Consider the following 15,677-nt stretch of genomic DNA (forward strand, 5'->3'; position numbering starts at 1 on the left):
TTTTTTGCACTTGTCTATAAAATATAATTTATATAATTTATTAAGTTCAGAAAGAATTAAATTTATCGCTTCGAATATTAAGTGCCTCGACTTCCGATATCTACTTTATTCTTCATGATCTTTTGTTTAGGTCAGCTTTGTGTTTCGCTCTCTCTTTGTCTCGGAGAAGATTATCCTTTATATGTCGAATTCCCGGAACGTAAATACGTCATGTGCTCGAATAAAGATCTTCATCGCGCGACATCACGCAAAGTACCTATATAGATATACGGATGTATTAACGGGGTTGTGTAATTTTGCGAAATCATGATCGGGATTAGATAGGTCAAATTTTATTCGAATTTTTTAAAAAACGATAAATCTGCTCGAATGACGAGGGAATTATTGAAGGTATAATTTATCGATATTATCAATACAATTCAAAAAATATTATCGGAGTATACGATACACAACGATAAACGTCGAGATAATAGGTAGAGATGCGTGAACATTGTGCTTGTATATGCATATCGTAGGTAAAAACGGAGATAAAGCGTAATCGGGCATCTCCTACGAGTGACACAGAATTTCACGCACTTTGCCGTCCATTTCTGGTGTGCCCGATCAGTGAGCGCAACTTGTCAAAGATGGTTCGGTGTCTTCGCCTGCAGGGATACGAAAATTTTCTCAAGTATGTAGACGATTTGGAAACTGCGGAATCGGTGTACATCCTTTACACCGGCACGAAGCTTCCCGACACCGGCAAGAGCTGGTGCCCGGATTGCGTGGAAGGTGAATGAATCTCACACGAGGACGCCTACATAACCTACATTTGTTGTGTTTTGCGTAAATATTTTGATTACTGAACTAAGATTAAACGTCAAAAGCGAGAATATCAGCGAAATTTAAATCTTGGCAAATGGAGAATGACTGGAACAAGGGTAACAAAAGTGTCACTTAGTGCCAAGGTCCATTTTTTGAAAATAAACTCGTCAATATCATCGGTTTTAGAATACATTTTTTTGTTTGTACCGTTCATAAATTTCACACTGAAGTAAATAAAGTTGTAATTATTGAAGAATTAGAACAAATGCAATAAAAACCCTGTTATTTGATTAAATCTGAATCAGCAAGTTATCTATTCTTATCTAATCTTAATTAGTATATATATCATTATTGTTATCATTAAAAAAAAGTATCAGATTTTAAATATTTATTTTATTTCATTTCAGCTGATCCATTTATTGAACAAGGTTTTGAAGCAGCACCTGAAGAAACACAGTTGATAATAGTGGAAGTTGGAGACAGATCGTTGTAAGTAAATAGGATATCTACTTTTATACTTTTGCAACTAGTATTAAAACTAAATTACTATATATATTTTTATATCGTAACTGCATTAAAATTATATAATAAAAACTAAAATAAAAAAAAAATGTTAAAAAAACTCTAGAATATTTTTTTTTTTATCTTAGTTGGAAGGATCGTAATTGTCCGTTCAGGACAAATCCTATTACCAGATTGAAAGTCTTGCCCACTCTAATTAAGTGGAATACTGAAAAACGTTTAGAAGGTGACCAATTGTTAAAACCTGAACTTATCGATATGTTAATCACAGAAGACGATTAAGTATTTGTATAATACATTTTTTATATTTTATATAAAAGTATATTGTACATATTGCATGAATTCTAAATACTGTATGCAAACACTACACTCTTGTATCCCATATATATCTATCTATTTTTCATATATCTATCTATTTTTTTTATGATTACTATCCTTTCCATTATTCAGCTTTAAAGAAATGAATATTTTCATAATAGAATGTATATTCTTTATGTATATTCTTATGTATATTCTTATGTGTATTCTTTATGTGTGCATTTACATATTTCAGTTATTATTGCAATAAGGATCAATTTAATTTTTTAAATCACAATAAATTATGCGTTATGAATTAGATAACTGGTTTCAAATTGAAAAAGAATTTCATGCTTAGTTTTTTTTTTTGGATTTATCACGAAACCTATGATGTTAATATTCGTTCGTGAAATCTTATTTAGCCTAATCTATTACCATCTATCGTGAAATCTTATTTAGCCTAATCTATTACCATCTATCTACTCCATCCTATAAGACTATAACTATAATTATAAATTTCTTAATATAAGGTTTATTCGCAACTACGCAATCGATGCCATTTCCTGTAATTCTTTCGTCGGTGGTAATATACGCACAGAATAGTGAAGTTTTTTATTTCTTAACAAACTGTAAGTGTTATCGAAAACGATGGAATCTAAAACAAATAAATTTATATAGTTGACATCTTCATTGTTATTGTTATTCATTCTAGTACTTCAGCGATATGAGCTTACAGGTCGCCGGATCTTCACAAGTCAATACTCCGATTTCGTCCGATTGATGAGATGCGACCTTTCGAATAGGTATAACTTCTGTCTGCGTACCATTTGTTGTATCCTTCTTTAGAATCCCAAATTTAATATCATGACCTTCGCTTCGAAATTCCCAGCTGCGTGAGTCATAGTTGATTTTATTAGGAAACATTTGGAATATGGTCTCTTGTTGAATATAATCTCTTATTGAATGTACCTTAACATGGAGCCTTTTATAGGTGCAGAGATATCGAATTCTAGCTTTCCACCTTTTCGAACAACGACGCTGGTAAAATCATCGTTTAATTTATCTGTATTGTTGGTGTACATTTCTTTAGGTATCTTGCCGCCTTGACAAATCTGGCAACAATCTCAATTATCATTTTCTGAGATGAAATATGTGGTGAATTAATAATATTAGTACATTTTTTTAAAGGAGAAATATTTATTCTTACATTTTATATTAAAGAAGAAAAATTCATTCTTTTAAAGTAAATAATGTGTTTTATATGAAGCAGATGAAGAAATGTAAAAATTAATGGTAGGAAATTAAATTTTTTAATGATTTTCAAATTTGATTTTTTTCAATAAAAATTTAAATAAGATACTAAAATCTTAATGTATGTAAAATTCTTATGTATTGAATATGTTTTATAATATAGATTCTAATGTTTAATATATTATTTAATCACTTGAATATGTAATTACTAGTATAATTTACTTATCAATCTATACATGTTCTATACATGTATCTCTTACATGTTCTATCAAATATTCCATTTTGTCGAATAACATTCTCATGAATCATACATAAAATATCGCTAATCGTTACGTCATATAATTTCAAGAGAAAGTGGATCAATTAAAATACTACCTTCGAAGTTAATCTCGGATTGCCGTCTGGATCGCATAATGTTCCACCAAAATGAGCAGGTAACTGGTCCTTTGGTATGATCTTTAATATCGCCGCTTGCCATTTAGATGGATCAGCTTTATAAATTTGTATTTTTGACAGTGTATATTCATTCAAAAATTTCTTGGCAACGGAAAATGCAAAGGCGAAAACTCTTGGAGCTATAACAATAGTCTTAAATTCACTTTTTTTTTTTTTTACAAGATAAATTAATTCCAAAATCAAGAAAAATAAAAATATTTTATTAAAATTATAATATTATTTTTGGAATTATCGCTAATCGTTATGTCATATAAGGTCAATTTTCTTATTCTTATCATGTACTCAAACAGTGTAAAATTCAAAAAGAAAATATTAAATTATTTCTTTAGATATTTGTTACACGATTTTGTTTTTTTCTGTTAGTTGACAATATAAAGTGAAAGTCTAGTCACACAGGGTGTCTACTCTCTTTTTCTTGGAAAAACATTAGAAAACCATTAGAAAATGCATGCCATGAAAATTTATTTTAGAAAACTACATCAAAAAATTGTTAGAATATCCTTTTACCTAGAATTTTGAACAAACATACCTGAAAGATTAGAATTTTTTAACAAGATTTGAGTGTAGACATTTTCTGTTACGTTTATTTCATTACAAACTGCATAAACAACTGAATAATATATTAATTGTCTATATTCTATTGAACCTTACCATTGATGATAAAGCATGTTTTTAGAATTTCGGGATAATTTGCTTCGTACATTTGGATGAGTAATAGAACCAATTCACCAGCTATAACGTTGAGAATGATAAGACCAATAGAAGAGAAATTTTTTATATATAATAAAAAATAACAAAAAATTTTGCATCGAAAAATTTTCGAAGCATCATTTCAGGTTTTACCTGAAATATTTTACCTGGTCTCCATATATATTGTTTAAGATTAAATCCTTCCATATCGAAAATGACAGTTAATTGATTTGCAATTTGTCCGTGCTTCTTGGATTGTTCTCTAGCTAGTTTCAAGTAATGATCCAAGATTTTTACCGTAACTTTGACAATGTCTCTTTGGGTTACAACGTGTAACATTCCGTACATGTCCATACCAGCGAACGGTATGACAATGACTGCAACAATTGTTTACATGTTCTTTTTTTCGATTCATACATGAAAAAAACGATATATCTTTAAATTCGTGAGCAAAAATGCTTTTCTTTTTTCATTATGTTAAGTTTGTATAATTGATTTGTCTGTATTAAAAGTTTTTAACAGTAAAAATACATTTCTACATTTATTAAGAATAAACATTAGTCTTATAAAATACATAAAGTTTATATGTATTTATGAAATTTTTTGCTTTAAATTCTTAAAGAATAATTCTCATAATAATGTTTTCCCATCAATCACCTGAAGCTACTTTTTATAATGCAATTATTTTCATATATTTGAGTTTTTCCTTTTATTATCATATATTTCTTTAAATTTAATTTAATTAAATTTAAACACATGAAAATGTAAATATTTATAATTAATAAAAAATAATATTCAAAGCAATAAAAAAATTTTGATAGAACAATTATAACAGTAATCTTGTCACTTTTACAAGAATTCTTGTAGAATTATTAGATTTAAAAATTATTATCCTCGAATAATCTCCATGATAGAGACTTGTTTGTGATAGAGATCTCAAATAGAGACTTGTTTAATTTGCAATTAAATAGAAACTTGTTTAATATAATTTTTATTCTCTATTTTTAAATAAAAACAATTATTATAATATTTTTAGAAATTTTTATTCGAAAATTACAAGTGTCTAAATGTTTAAATATTTCACTATATATATATATATATATATATATATATATATATTTCTTATAAAGAAAGTATATTGGTTGGAAAATAAGACACACGGAGACCTTGACCGAGTTCTTTACCAAAATATTGAAACCTGTTATGTTTCATGCTCTCAAATATGTTGATCGTTATGTTACCTACCAAGTCCTACTGTAAACGACCAGAAGCAGACATTTATTTTACTGTTGTCATTTCTATATGTTTATAAATATTATATTTGATGAATATTTATTTATAACTATAATACTATATATCGATGGCGTCAAAGTAAATTTATTAGTAAATTTTTTGCACATTTAATATATCTTTCAATTATTTATGAATTTTTCTTATAACAAAATCTTTTAAAAAACAAAATATTTTAAATTATATTGATTTGCTCAGACAAAATCTCAACAAAATCTTTTAATATATTTTAAATTTTGATTTGCTAGTTAATATACTTGTTTTAGAGTCAAATACTGTGATTTAAAAGTAAATATACTGTTACACACAAAAATGGCATAAATTGTGACAATATAATCTAAAGCAGAGATTTGTGACAATATAATCTAATGCAAGATTTGTGACAATATAATCTAATGCATAGATTTGTGATATTGTGATGTTATATTTGTGAAGATTAATGTGATCTTGATTTTAATAATTAAAAAGATCTTACCAGGTGCACCATCTTTATCGAATCCACATAATCCGTAAGGCAAATAATTTTTTACACTTTGTGGAAGATCCCAGTCAGATAAATGATCAACATCCCAATGTTTCCGCCAATTCAAAGACTATGAATAAATATTATTCATATAACATGTTTATCATTATTTAATTATCATAAATGTACATGAAACATACATCATTAAACGATATATCATAATCAAAATTATCAATGAAAGAATTGAAAGTTTCTAAAAAAAATTAATATATTGCATTAATAAAAAGCACAATTTTATCCTATACACATATTTTTAATATATATTAACATAACATATATTTTAAGAAGATTTTTAAGATGTAAATTTGTTTTTCTCCAACATATATATTTTTAGATAAAATAAATTAAAAAATGTAATAACTTGAAATTTCTCTCTCTCTATTTATTTATCTATCTATTTATCTGTCTGCCTATCTATCTATCTATTTATATTCTATCTATAATAATATTTTTTGTGTAGTAATTTAAAAAATTTTTTAAAATATAACACAGTGCATATAATGAAATTTTTTATAAAAAATACTTATTTCTTTAGCATGATGTGTTTTCATGGAAGTTAAATTTTTCTTATGATAAAAGATATATTTAAGATTCAATATACCAGCTGATTACTGCTGCTAATATATTCCTTAGACGACAGAAAACATGTGTATTGGCAATATTTTTTAATAAAAAAATATAATTTTACATAAAATTATGTTATAATTACATTGCTATAATGATATTCTTATATATATTGAATTTTGTACTATAATATAAAATTGCACATTATAAGTTTTTCTAAATATTCCTTGCAATTTATACTTAATGATTTTATAATGACAGGGTTTCACGTGGGATAGAAAGTGAAAAAGTATAATTTATTGTACGAAGAGATTACTTTAGATGATACTAGGCACTTTGTATTATGTACCGTCGGTTTTCAATCATCGTGAAACTTCTCTAAACGAAATAGTGACTTTGAACGTGCTTCGAAGAATCGCCTCGTTACTTTTGACTTACAAAATAGCACGTACAGACGACTTTCTATTTCGCATAAAACATCTTTCAGGACAAAAAAGCGAAACCATCGACAGCAATTTATAATCTTCAACATATAACATCTGACTGTCCGGAAGAGAGTTCTTTCATTTAAGGAAATTAGCTATAATTATTTTGCAAGCTGATTTGATCAATATTTAAAAAGACTATTATTATTATATCTTACATTATCAAATATTATTTTATGAAAAATACAGTTTATTACATTATATATTACATTACTAAAACATGTTTATTGTAATGTTTATTAAATTAAAGAATTTTTTATAAAAGAAAACTTTTTTAACTTGTAATTTGTTATCATTCAATTTACTTTTAGGATTATTTAATAGGGTTTATTAATTCATTAATAAGAGTTAAATTTTAAAATAATATTAATGTTATTAAAATAATATTTAATTTAAGGATGATGGTTACTCATCAAAATGCAACAGAAGGAATCTTCAAGGAGCAACGAGTTGTAACGTGGCTCACGCTATGTTTATGCCCGCAGCGTTAATATTTAATGATTTGCGAATAATACGCGTGGTAGAGAAATTTAAAAGGCTCGAGAACCGGAACGTGTTTCACCAGACTTTCTCAATTGGATTCACTTGTATTTTGTACAACGCGAATATTAAGTCCAATCTACGAAGGTGATTCAAATATGTAATCGACGCCTAGTGAGCGTGTAAAATACACGTGCGTTTTATTTACTATGTTATATATGTATAGGATAGGATGATATATAGGATACCTATAAATCCCTATAAATTAGATATGTTTTATACATAGTTACTTACATCTCTCAACATCTTTTCCGCCGCGGTAGGATCCCATTTCCTTGCTGAAAAAAGATATATAAATTTGAGAAACCATGCCAGATTATGCGTGACAAAATATTTTTATAATTTTATAATATAATATTCTAATGAAGTTGGATATTATCCGTGCATATTAAAATTAACAAGAAAAATTTTCTTTTTACATATAGAATCACTACATTTTAAATGATGTCTAAATCTCAGTTAAATATGCAATTGTTACTGCTTAAACTTATATGAAGAGTTTCTTCATCGTTCAATAATTAAATCATACGTTATGTGATTTGAGTAAATCACACAGTTCACTGTGTTAATAACCGATAATCCTAAGCTTCCGCAAAATTTCATAATTTTTGTTTCAAAACAATTTAATTACTTCACAAACATTACTTCGACACACAGCGAAAGCTGATAAATGTAACGTCAATTAATAGCAATACGAATGTTGCACATGATGCGCTAGGTTGCGTATTGTATACATAATAAGAGATAATACTTATCGAAATTACAAAGTGTGTTTCCTTTGTTAGTACTAATACGTTATCAGAGTCGTACCTCTCAACCAACGAAGCAGAAAGTGATCATCGTGATGTGGTTGCAAGACGTCTTGCACGGATCGCCTGAACTGTAAAAGAAAAACATACATATTTATATGTGTTCTTTTCACGCATATTATCGAATAGAAATATCGATATTTCGGTCATCGATTACATAGTTTAACATAATATTAATTATCATATCGTGACTTATCTATGATGTTGATGTACAGTTATTAACTGCAACAAAAGAAATTATTTATTTATAAATATATATTTTCATACGTATAATTATGCGCGTATAAAATGTGGCTAATTTTTATCTACATCGTATATACAGCAAGTGTTTCATTTACACGTTTCTCCGGGAAGTAACAGCGATTTTATTTATTTTGTCAACGGTAAAGTTTTTATGCACAATTATAATATACAGGAAGCACAATCGTCTCGCGTTAAACGCAAGGAAGTGAAATTTCCTTGTCGGCTCTCTAAATTATCGATGTTGTCTGCATACTAAGACACAATCTATATTGACTTGTTACAAACAAATCTTCATTAAAATGTCTATGTTTATTTTCACTGAAAACTTTAGGAAATCAAAGAGAATACAGAATTTTTAATACTAGGACGTTAGTATTTACTTCTTACGAATGTTTAGGTTTACTATTTATTTTAATAACTTGGCTCACATGTGTAAATAACTGTAAGAGATTTTTCGCAAGTAAAATCTTAGAAATTTAACTAGATAGAAACTAGAAAAACTACAAATTTTTTTATTATTAAAATTATTAAATTAGTAAAGAAAGAGTTTTAAAATTTAATGAAAGCTATAACACACACAGAATAAAGCTACAGCTCAAGTAAATACAGCTCAAATAAATTTTTAAATTTTGTACATTTTTTAAAATTCAAATATATATATGAATATGTGTATATGTATAAATTTAAAATTGCATTCGTACACAATAGTTTTGATATATCAATATTTGACAAGTACTGTTATTGTTGAATGATAAGTACATCAATCTCTTACTTTTAATCATAATGAGTGATGCATAATGAGTGATTTTAGCATGATGATTTGACGAAAATAAAATGTACGTACACACGTTATATTAATTGAATTAATACGAATTTTTAAAATTTTTCTTTTTTTTAAATAGCTGAAAAAGAAATCTTTCAAGTTATTTTGCAATATAAATCGCGATTATTCTATCGTATAATGAGATTTACATTATTGTATAAAATGATAATATGTAGAATATCAATCATTTCTTGCAATAAAATATAATAAAATAAAAATATAATATTGTCGTATAAATAGATAAAAATAGATAAAATATGCAGATATGAAAAGGCTCAGGATCCCCGTCCTTCTCTCTCTCTCTCTCTCTCTCTCTCTCTCTCTCTCTCTCTCTCTCTCTCTCTCTCTTACATATCACGAATAATTATTCGAATAAACCGGTTCTTCTCCGGTCAAAGAAACTTGAATTTGCCTTGACATATGCAATTTCAATAGATTCGCTTATTTAAACAACGTTATAAACAAAGTTTTTAAGTTATTAAATGTACTGTAGTAAGTGCTTAAAGATTGTAACAAATGAAAAATTCTTTTTTTTTCTTATTGTCTCGAGTGTAGTTCGCAAAATATGTTGTGTGTGTGTGTGTGTATAAATCCGGGTTCAGAAGTGACTTTTTAATGCAATTATCTTTCTTATTTTTTTGCTGTTTTCTCTGAAGCTCAAAGCAAAATTTATCCTTGTTGTTGATGACTCTTACATCAACTCTACTGACATTTATCCATTTCGATGGAAAACATATTTATGGATATTTATTGAATACCAAATAAAAGTTACATCTGTTTAACACATCATTTCGTTTACATCATTTCTTCAAAATGATTTTATAACTATTTATAATAATAAATCAATAATAAGTGCATAGAAAATAATATTTTCTTTCGACCAAATTTCCTTCGGTTTTTCAACAACAAGAAAAATTATTGAAAAATTATTAAAAAAAAGATAAAAATTATCGTAACGATACATTACAGTTAATTGTATATAACAGTTTCGTCATAAAATAATTAACTATCGAATTTGTTATAACAAATTATTAATTGTGCATGTAAATTGTGCGTAAAATGGAAAATATGATATATATGCACGATAATTATTTTGTAAAGTTGAGAGATAAATAATTAATATATGCATTCAATTATTTTATTCTATGAATTTATTTCATGACGCTAAGACGAAAAAAGTTTGTGATTTGATCATTAATAAAATTTTTTCGTCTCGATAATAAAAACTTACAAAATAAGAAAAAATTTATTTTATTAATATGTAAATGTTTTTGCTATATTTTTCCTTGAAACTTATCCTAAACTGATTGTGAGATGATAATTATAAGATATTATGAAAGACATAATGGACTTTAGAAATATTAAATTTTATTTGATTTCTTTAGTGAAAAACATGTTTTAAAAATAACAAAATTATTATTTTTAATCTTATTTAATTTTTACTAATTTCATTATTATTGATATTGTGAATTATTTCACCATGTTGTCAATTTGTATAAATCACCAAATTTTTACTTAAAGATGTTTAGGTAATTGTGAGAGATTAGGAATACAACTCTCAAAAATCTAGTAGACGTAATCTTTGTTTCTATTTTGTACATAGAGCTAATAACTTCTACCGCAAATTTCTACGTCTATTGAAATTTCTACCACATTATATACGATTGCTTCATCCAACCGGGGTGAGTTGAAGAAAAGCCATTTTATGCGAATGTATGTTAGCAAGCTATTTCGCCTATCGGATTTTTGTACATATCCGATGTTGTAATTCAAGAGACGGAGAATTTATGTATGTATTGAGAATCGTTTAAAGTATGTCGCGCGAGATCATCATGTGCCCGATTATCCTCGCAGTTGCATGCCACGACTGTCAAAGTAGACTCATGAAAGTATCGTCGCACTGTTACTGTCGATAACGTTCCTTTTCGTTCGGTGAAAAGAGGCGATTGATTCGATCAATTTAAACTGATTAAAATATGCTAAATTTTGTTTTACTGCATACATTTATACAACATTCTTTTTAAGATTTCGTGATTAAAAGATAAATATATTACAACGCCAAGGTAACATGCATTTAATAGAAGATAGTCAAAAGGTGGTTAATCAAGTTTTTTAAGCATTTCCGATTGACGAAAGATCAGTTTCAAGGAAAATTGATTCAATATTGAAATAAAATATCAAATAATTCTTTTTCACGATTGACGCAAAAAGCACAATCGTCAATTTCTTCTTCGCGTTCCGGTGTATCTTGCTTCTTGAAATAAATATCTGGATACTTGCTACTCGTTTTAGATACCAAAGATGAATGATCACCAGATTGTAAGGAGTAAAAGTAATCTACGTACAGTGAAATCTTTTCACCGTATCGCAAATAACGAAATTTTTAATCTTATTGAGAAATTATGTCGATAAATCTGGATAAACCTGATTTGTGCAGGAATTTTTTCAAAACTATTGTATGCGTGTGTGTATGTTGTATCTGTTTGATTTTTTCTAAATATAATAGGCAAAATATTCTTTTTTAACAATTTACTAAAATCTGAAAGTTTTTCCACAGTAAATATATTATTTTCAAATGGTGTAAAATTACCGCACTATGTTTATTTCCATGGTGTTTTAAATAGTGAAACATTTTCATATAGCACATCATTTAATTAAACTATTTTTTCTCTCTTTTGAAAAGTAATAATGTCTAATAAAACAGTTGAATATTCCTTAATTTTCATTAAAAATAACTATTTGCTTCATCTCATTCTCCTATTTTATTTTTGACTTTTAATATGCACGAAATGTCTCAATTTACATAAAAAATTTTATAAGTAATAAAATTTTATTTTAGTGACTTTTTATTTTTATTAAAAAATAAAAAAGAATAAGTTGTTCATCATAAAGTTGATAGAAGGTCATTTGAAGCGATTACTGGTATGCGCCGATTCTTACTATAACAGATGTGATCGTGAATAAATAACTTTATACTTATGCGCATGCTGCACGCTGAGATAATAAAACATATCACTTGTCGAATACTCGATAAATTTCTATCTTTCACATTTTTATGTCATGTCTAGTAGTACTTGTAACATTCTATTATGTCGACATGTATTATATATCATTTATATGATACTGAATGACTTTATATCGACTTTATATGACAGATATATCAAATCATGCATTGTTCTCTCTTTGAGCCGGCTTAAAGATATTATATATATTACATACATTTGTTATTACATACATTACACATATTTGTTTGAAATTTTTTTAAAAAGGTATTATTCTTTTTATGTAATTTGGGACATTCTTCTTGTCCATGTTGATATAAAATAACATAAAATTCGAAAACTTGGAATAAATAGTGTTACAGTAAGAGTAATAAATAATGTAACATAAAAAAATATTTTTAAATATTCTTTTAATAATCATGGTATTAATATATTTCTTTCATTATTTCAAAATAATGCTTAATTTCGTGCTTAAAATGAATTTTTAATCATTACTTTAACACTTACTTTTCATTAGAAAATTTAATAAAAAGAAGATTCTTTCGAAACGAATATTATTCATCTGCATATAAATATTCACATTATTTATTTTAATATCTCTAAAAGATGTCATCTCTATACAACTTACTTTCATTAACGCAAATCGCTGATCATCCGCCAATTTTAATGACGTTGACATTCTTGCTGCTTGCAGTTCGACAATCAATTTCTTCGGCTTTAAAATTTTCGGAATTGACGTCTTTTGTGTTGATAACTATAATATTAAAAAACAGATGTATGCATTAATAAATGGAGCAGAATCAAAATATTTTTATCGCAAAGAACTATTACCGTTTGAACTATTTCTCTTCATATACATAATGGTATTCTAAGAAAAGGATGCAAAAGAAATTTGCATTGAAAAGGTTTCTCTTTTTTTTCACATTATTTGAAGATATACAAAGCTGAATATGTGTACATATACACATTGATATTTCGATAAAATTGATATCAGATTGCATAGCGATAGATTATTTATATTTATAAATATTTGTATATATAATAATACTAATACAATATAAAATAAAATATATTACCGAATCAAAATTTAAGGAGGAAATTATTTCTTGTTGACTTATCTGTCAATATAATATCATTTGTAAAAATTAAAAAGAAAAATCTCTAAAAAGCACTTATGATAAACTTTGCATACATTATGATTTTTCACACCGCTAAAATATGCAAATTATATGACTATAAAATGTGCAAATTATGATGACTTCTTAGAATGCCATTATAATGTGCATTTTATTCATATATATCAAAAGAAATAGTTCAAACGATAATATTCTTGCGATGAAGTATGCAACAAACATTAATATTCCAGTGCACATAAGTCAATTGTCTGTTTTCAAACTGATACAATTACTATCGCATTAATTTTCACTGATCTCTATTTTTCTAAATAATAACACAATATCTTCAACACCTTCTAAGTATTCAAATATCTTTTGAACTGAACTTTTGTTATCTCAATTATCACCTGCGCGTCGAATATTAATCGCGATTAGCGTATATACATAAAATAGAGAATATACTACACACTTTTCTGTTTTAATAAAAAATATCCGCAAACGTCTTTCATATATTTTTTTAAATACATATTTACTAGACTGTTGCATTATCAAGTTACTATTGTAATTGTTGTATATCAAGCAATTATCAAGTGTATTTTTTTCAAATATATATTTCCTAGACTATTGTATTCAAGTTACTATTCACAAGTACATATGCGTGTCTGACGCTTACCGTATCCGAAATATGGTAGCAAGAAGATTCTTCGATATGAAGATTCTTAAAAACGGCGAACGCGCTCTTAATCCAAAGCCGCTGTCAAAACCGATTTTATTCACTTGGCGAAGTTTCGGCGACTCTCTCGGATCCGCGATCGCGAACTGCTCGGCGTCGACTACATTCACTGATCGATGCAACAGGTCCATCACACGACAACCGCAATTGTGTGTATGCGTGCAAAGCGCGAGCGCGCTCGAATCCATCCACTCACTCGACACACGATTTCGCTCGCTATGAAGGATAGACGTATCGTCGCTGAGCGAGCGGTACCAGGGAATGATACCAGCTACCATTCCCCGGCGATGATGGCGAGTTTCCAAGCGCGACGCCCCACCACATCACCACGATTACCTGACCTGACATGACCTGCCTTGAACGTCTGATTCCACGCGATCCGTTCGAGCTAGTTTCTGCGAGAGTCACGGTTTTTGGACGGATTACAAAGTCGATTGGCCAGGCTGGCGATTCTCAGTTTGCGTTTCGACATTATGCTCATTGGACAGACACGTTTCCGATATTACGTATCCGTTAAAGGAATGAGGTTTACCTCGCTACACGAGTACGTCGTGCTTTGGCGACGATGTAGCATCGAGTCTGAGCTGGATACGTGTGCGATCTTACGTAAGTAGTCGCTATATCCTGGAAATGGTTCGCGATGGTTGTTAATCCAAACATTGTTTGTCTCGTCTCATCATGATTTCAGCACTTTTGCAGCCCGAAGGATAGATGACGTTAATGTTTTACCCCTGATTTGTCGGTGAATGTATCTCACTCTTGTGTGTTTCTCTTCTTTCTACTGATTGGCTGCTGTTGTGTGCTAAGCAATGAATCTTCGATATTATTCAGCTTGGTAATTTAGACATTATGAGCAATTCTGTGTAGAAATATATGTCCACAGAATCGTCGTAGATCATTACATACACACATGTATCGTATCTGCTTCGAGAAATAGTATTTATCATTCAAAAAAATGTTTTGCTGACACAAATAGATTTTTGGAGATTTCTGACACATTTATTTTTTTGTATCTGTTGTAATCTTGTTTGTAACATGTAGAACAGATACTATGCCAAATATTAATTATTATCTTGGATAAATATAAACTTCAATAGTTCAGCTAAAATAATTTTTGTGCAGAAATAATTTTTCTATGTAGCACAATCAAATTTTGTAACAAATATGATTAACCTTAACATGGATAGACGTCATAAGAAGACTTTCTTTTAAATTTCACTAACGGTTCACATAGAAATTTTCTGTCATTTAGATCAAAAACATGCGATATTATAGTGTTTAATCATTTTTTATTTCAATTAATTTTTTGTACTTAAAGAGTTATTGTAATAATTGCAAGATCATTGTTTGTGAAATGGTATCATATTTTATATTTAATGCTGAATAATAATATAGAATAATATTATAGAACATGCATTTCAAAGAATGACTTGCAATTATTATAAAAATTATTTTCTAAGTATCAAAAATTAATTGAGATAAAAATGATTAATTCATCTAATCGTTCATTTTACATTATATCTATCTAAT

The 15,677-nt window shown here is 27.9% G+C and overlaps 2 protein-coding genes across 3 annotated transcripts; one reads left to right on the forward strand and one right to left on the reverse strand.

The window, feature by feature from the left end:
* Window positions 1–197: 197 nt before the first annotated feature.
* LOC105253108 (thioredoxin domain-containing protein 17) lies at window positions 198–2,244 on the forward strand. Its single transcript, XM_011260913.3, has 4 exons — window positions 198–390; window positions 516–771; window positions 1,212–1,293; window positions 1,455–2,244. Exons 1-4 carry the CDS (start codon window positions 370–372, stop codon window positions 1,606–1,608), a joined length of 513 nt encoding a protein of 170 aa, XP_011259215.1. The 5' UTR covers window positions 198–369; the 3' UTR covers window positions 1,609–2,244.
* LOC105253089 (SEC14-like protein 2) lies at window positions 1,982–14,846 on the reverse strand. 2 transcript variants are annotated; one of them, XM_011260887.3, is made up of 11 exons: window positions 14,680–14,846; window positions 12,928–13,053; window positions 8,233–8,302; window positions 7,657–7,700; window positions 5,786–5,903; window positions 4,188–4,397; window positions 3,982–4,062; window positions 3,250–3,449; window positions 2,593–2,735; window positions 2,358–2,512; window positions 1,982–2,278 (listed from the first exon to the last, which is right to left on the reverse strand). In XM_011260887.3, the coding sequence occupies exons 1-11, from the start codon at window positions 14,719–14,721 to the stop codon at window positions 2,166–2,168; spliced, it is 1,302 nt and encodes a 433-aa protein (XP_011259189.1). In that variant the 5' UTR covers window positions 14,722–14,846; the 3' UTR covers window positions 1,982–2,165. The 2 variants fall into 2 exon arrangements, with proteins under 2 accessions (XP_011259189.1, XP_011259195.1); XM_011260893.3 differs by lacking the exon at window positions 14,680–14,846 and adding an exon at window positions 14,088–14,413.
* Window positions 14,847–15,677: the final 831 nt, after the last annotated feature.

This window comes from Camponotus floridanus, unplaced genomic scaffold (genome assembly GCF_003227725.1).
Source record: "Camponotus floridanus strain SB8 unplaced genomic scaffold, Cflo_v7.5 scaffold22, whole genome shotgun sequence".
In the NCBI taxonomy this organism is placed as follows: Eukaryota; Metazoa; Arthropoda; class Insecta; order Hymenoptera; family Formicidae; genus Camponotus; species Camponotus floridanus.

What these genes read in the sequence shown, in the direction of transcription:
- LOC105253089 (XM_011260887.3), bottom strand. Translation starts at nt 14,721, where the DNA reads ATGCTACATCGTCGCCAAAGCACGACGTACTCGTGTAGCGAG. An exon ending in CGATAAAGATGGTGCACCTG is followed by an intron (nt 4,398 to 5,785) that starts GTAAGATCTTTT and finishes CAATTGTTGCAG; the next exon opens with TCATTGTCATACCGTTCGCT. An exon ending in TTGTGAAGATCCGGCGACCT is followed by an intron (nt 2,279 to 2,357) that starts GTAAGCTCATAT and finishes TATTTGTTTTAG; the next exon opens with ATTCCATCGTTTTCGATAAC.
- LOC105253108 (XM_011260913.3), top strand. Translation starts at nt 370, where the DNA reads ATGACGAGGGAATTATTGAAG. An exon ending in TGACGAGGGAATTATTGAAG is followed by an intron (nt 391 to 515) that starts GTATAATTTATC and finishes TGCATATCGTAG; the next exon opens with GTAAAAACGGAGATAAAGCG. An exon ending in GTGCCCGGATTGCGTGGAAG is followed by an intron (nt 772 to 1,211) that starts GTGAATGAATCT and finishes ATTTCATTTCAG; the next exon opens with CTGATCCATTTATTGAACAA.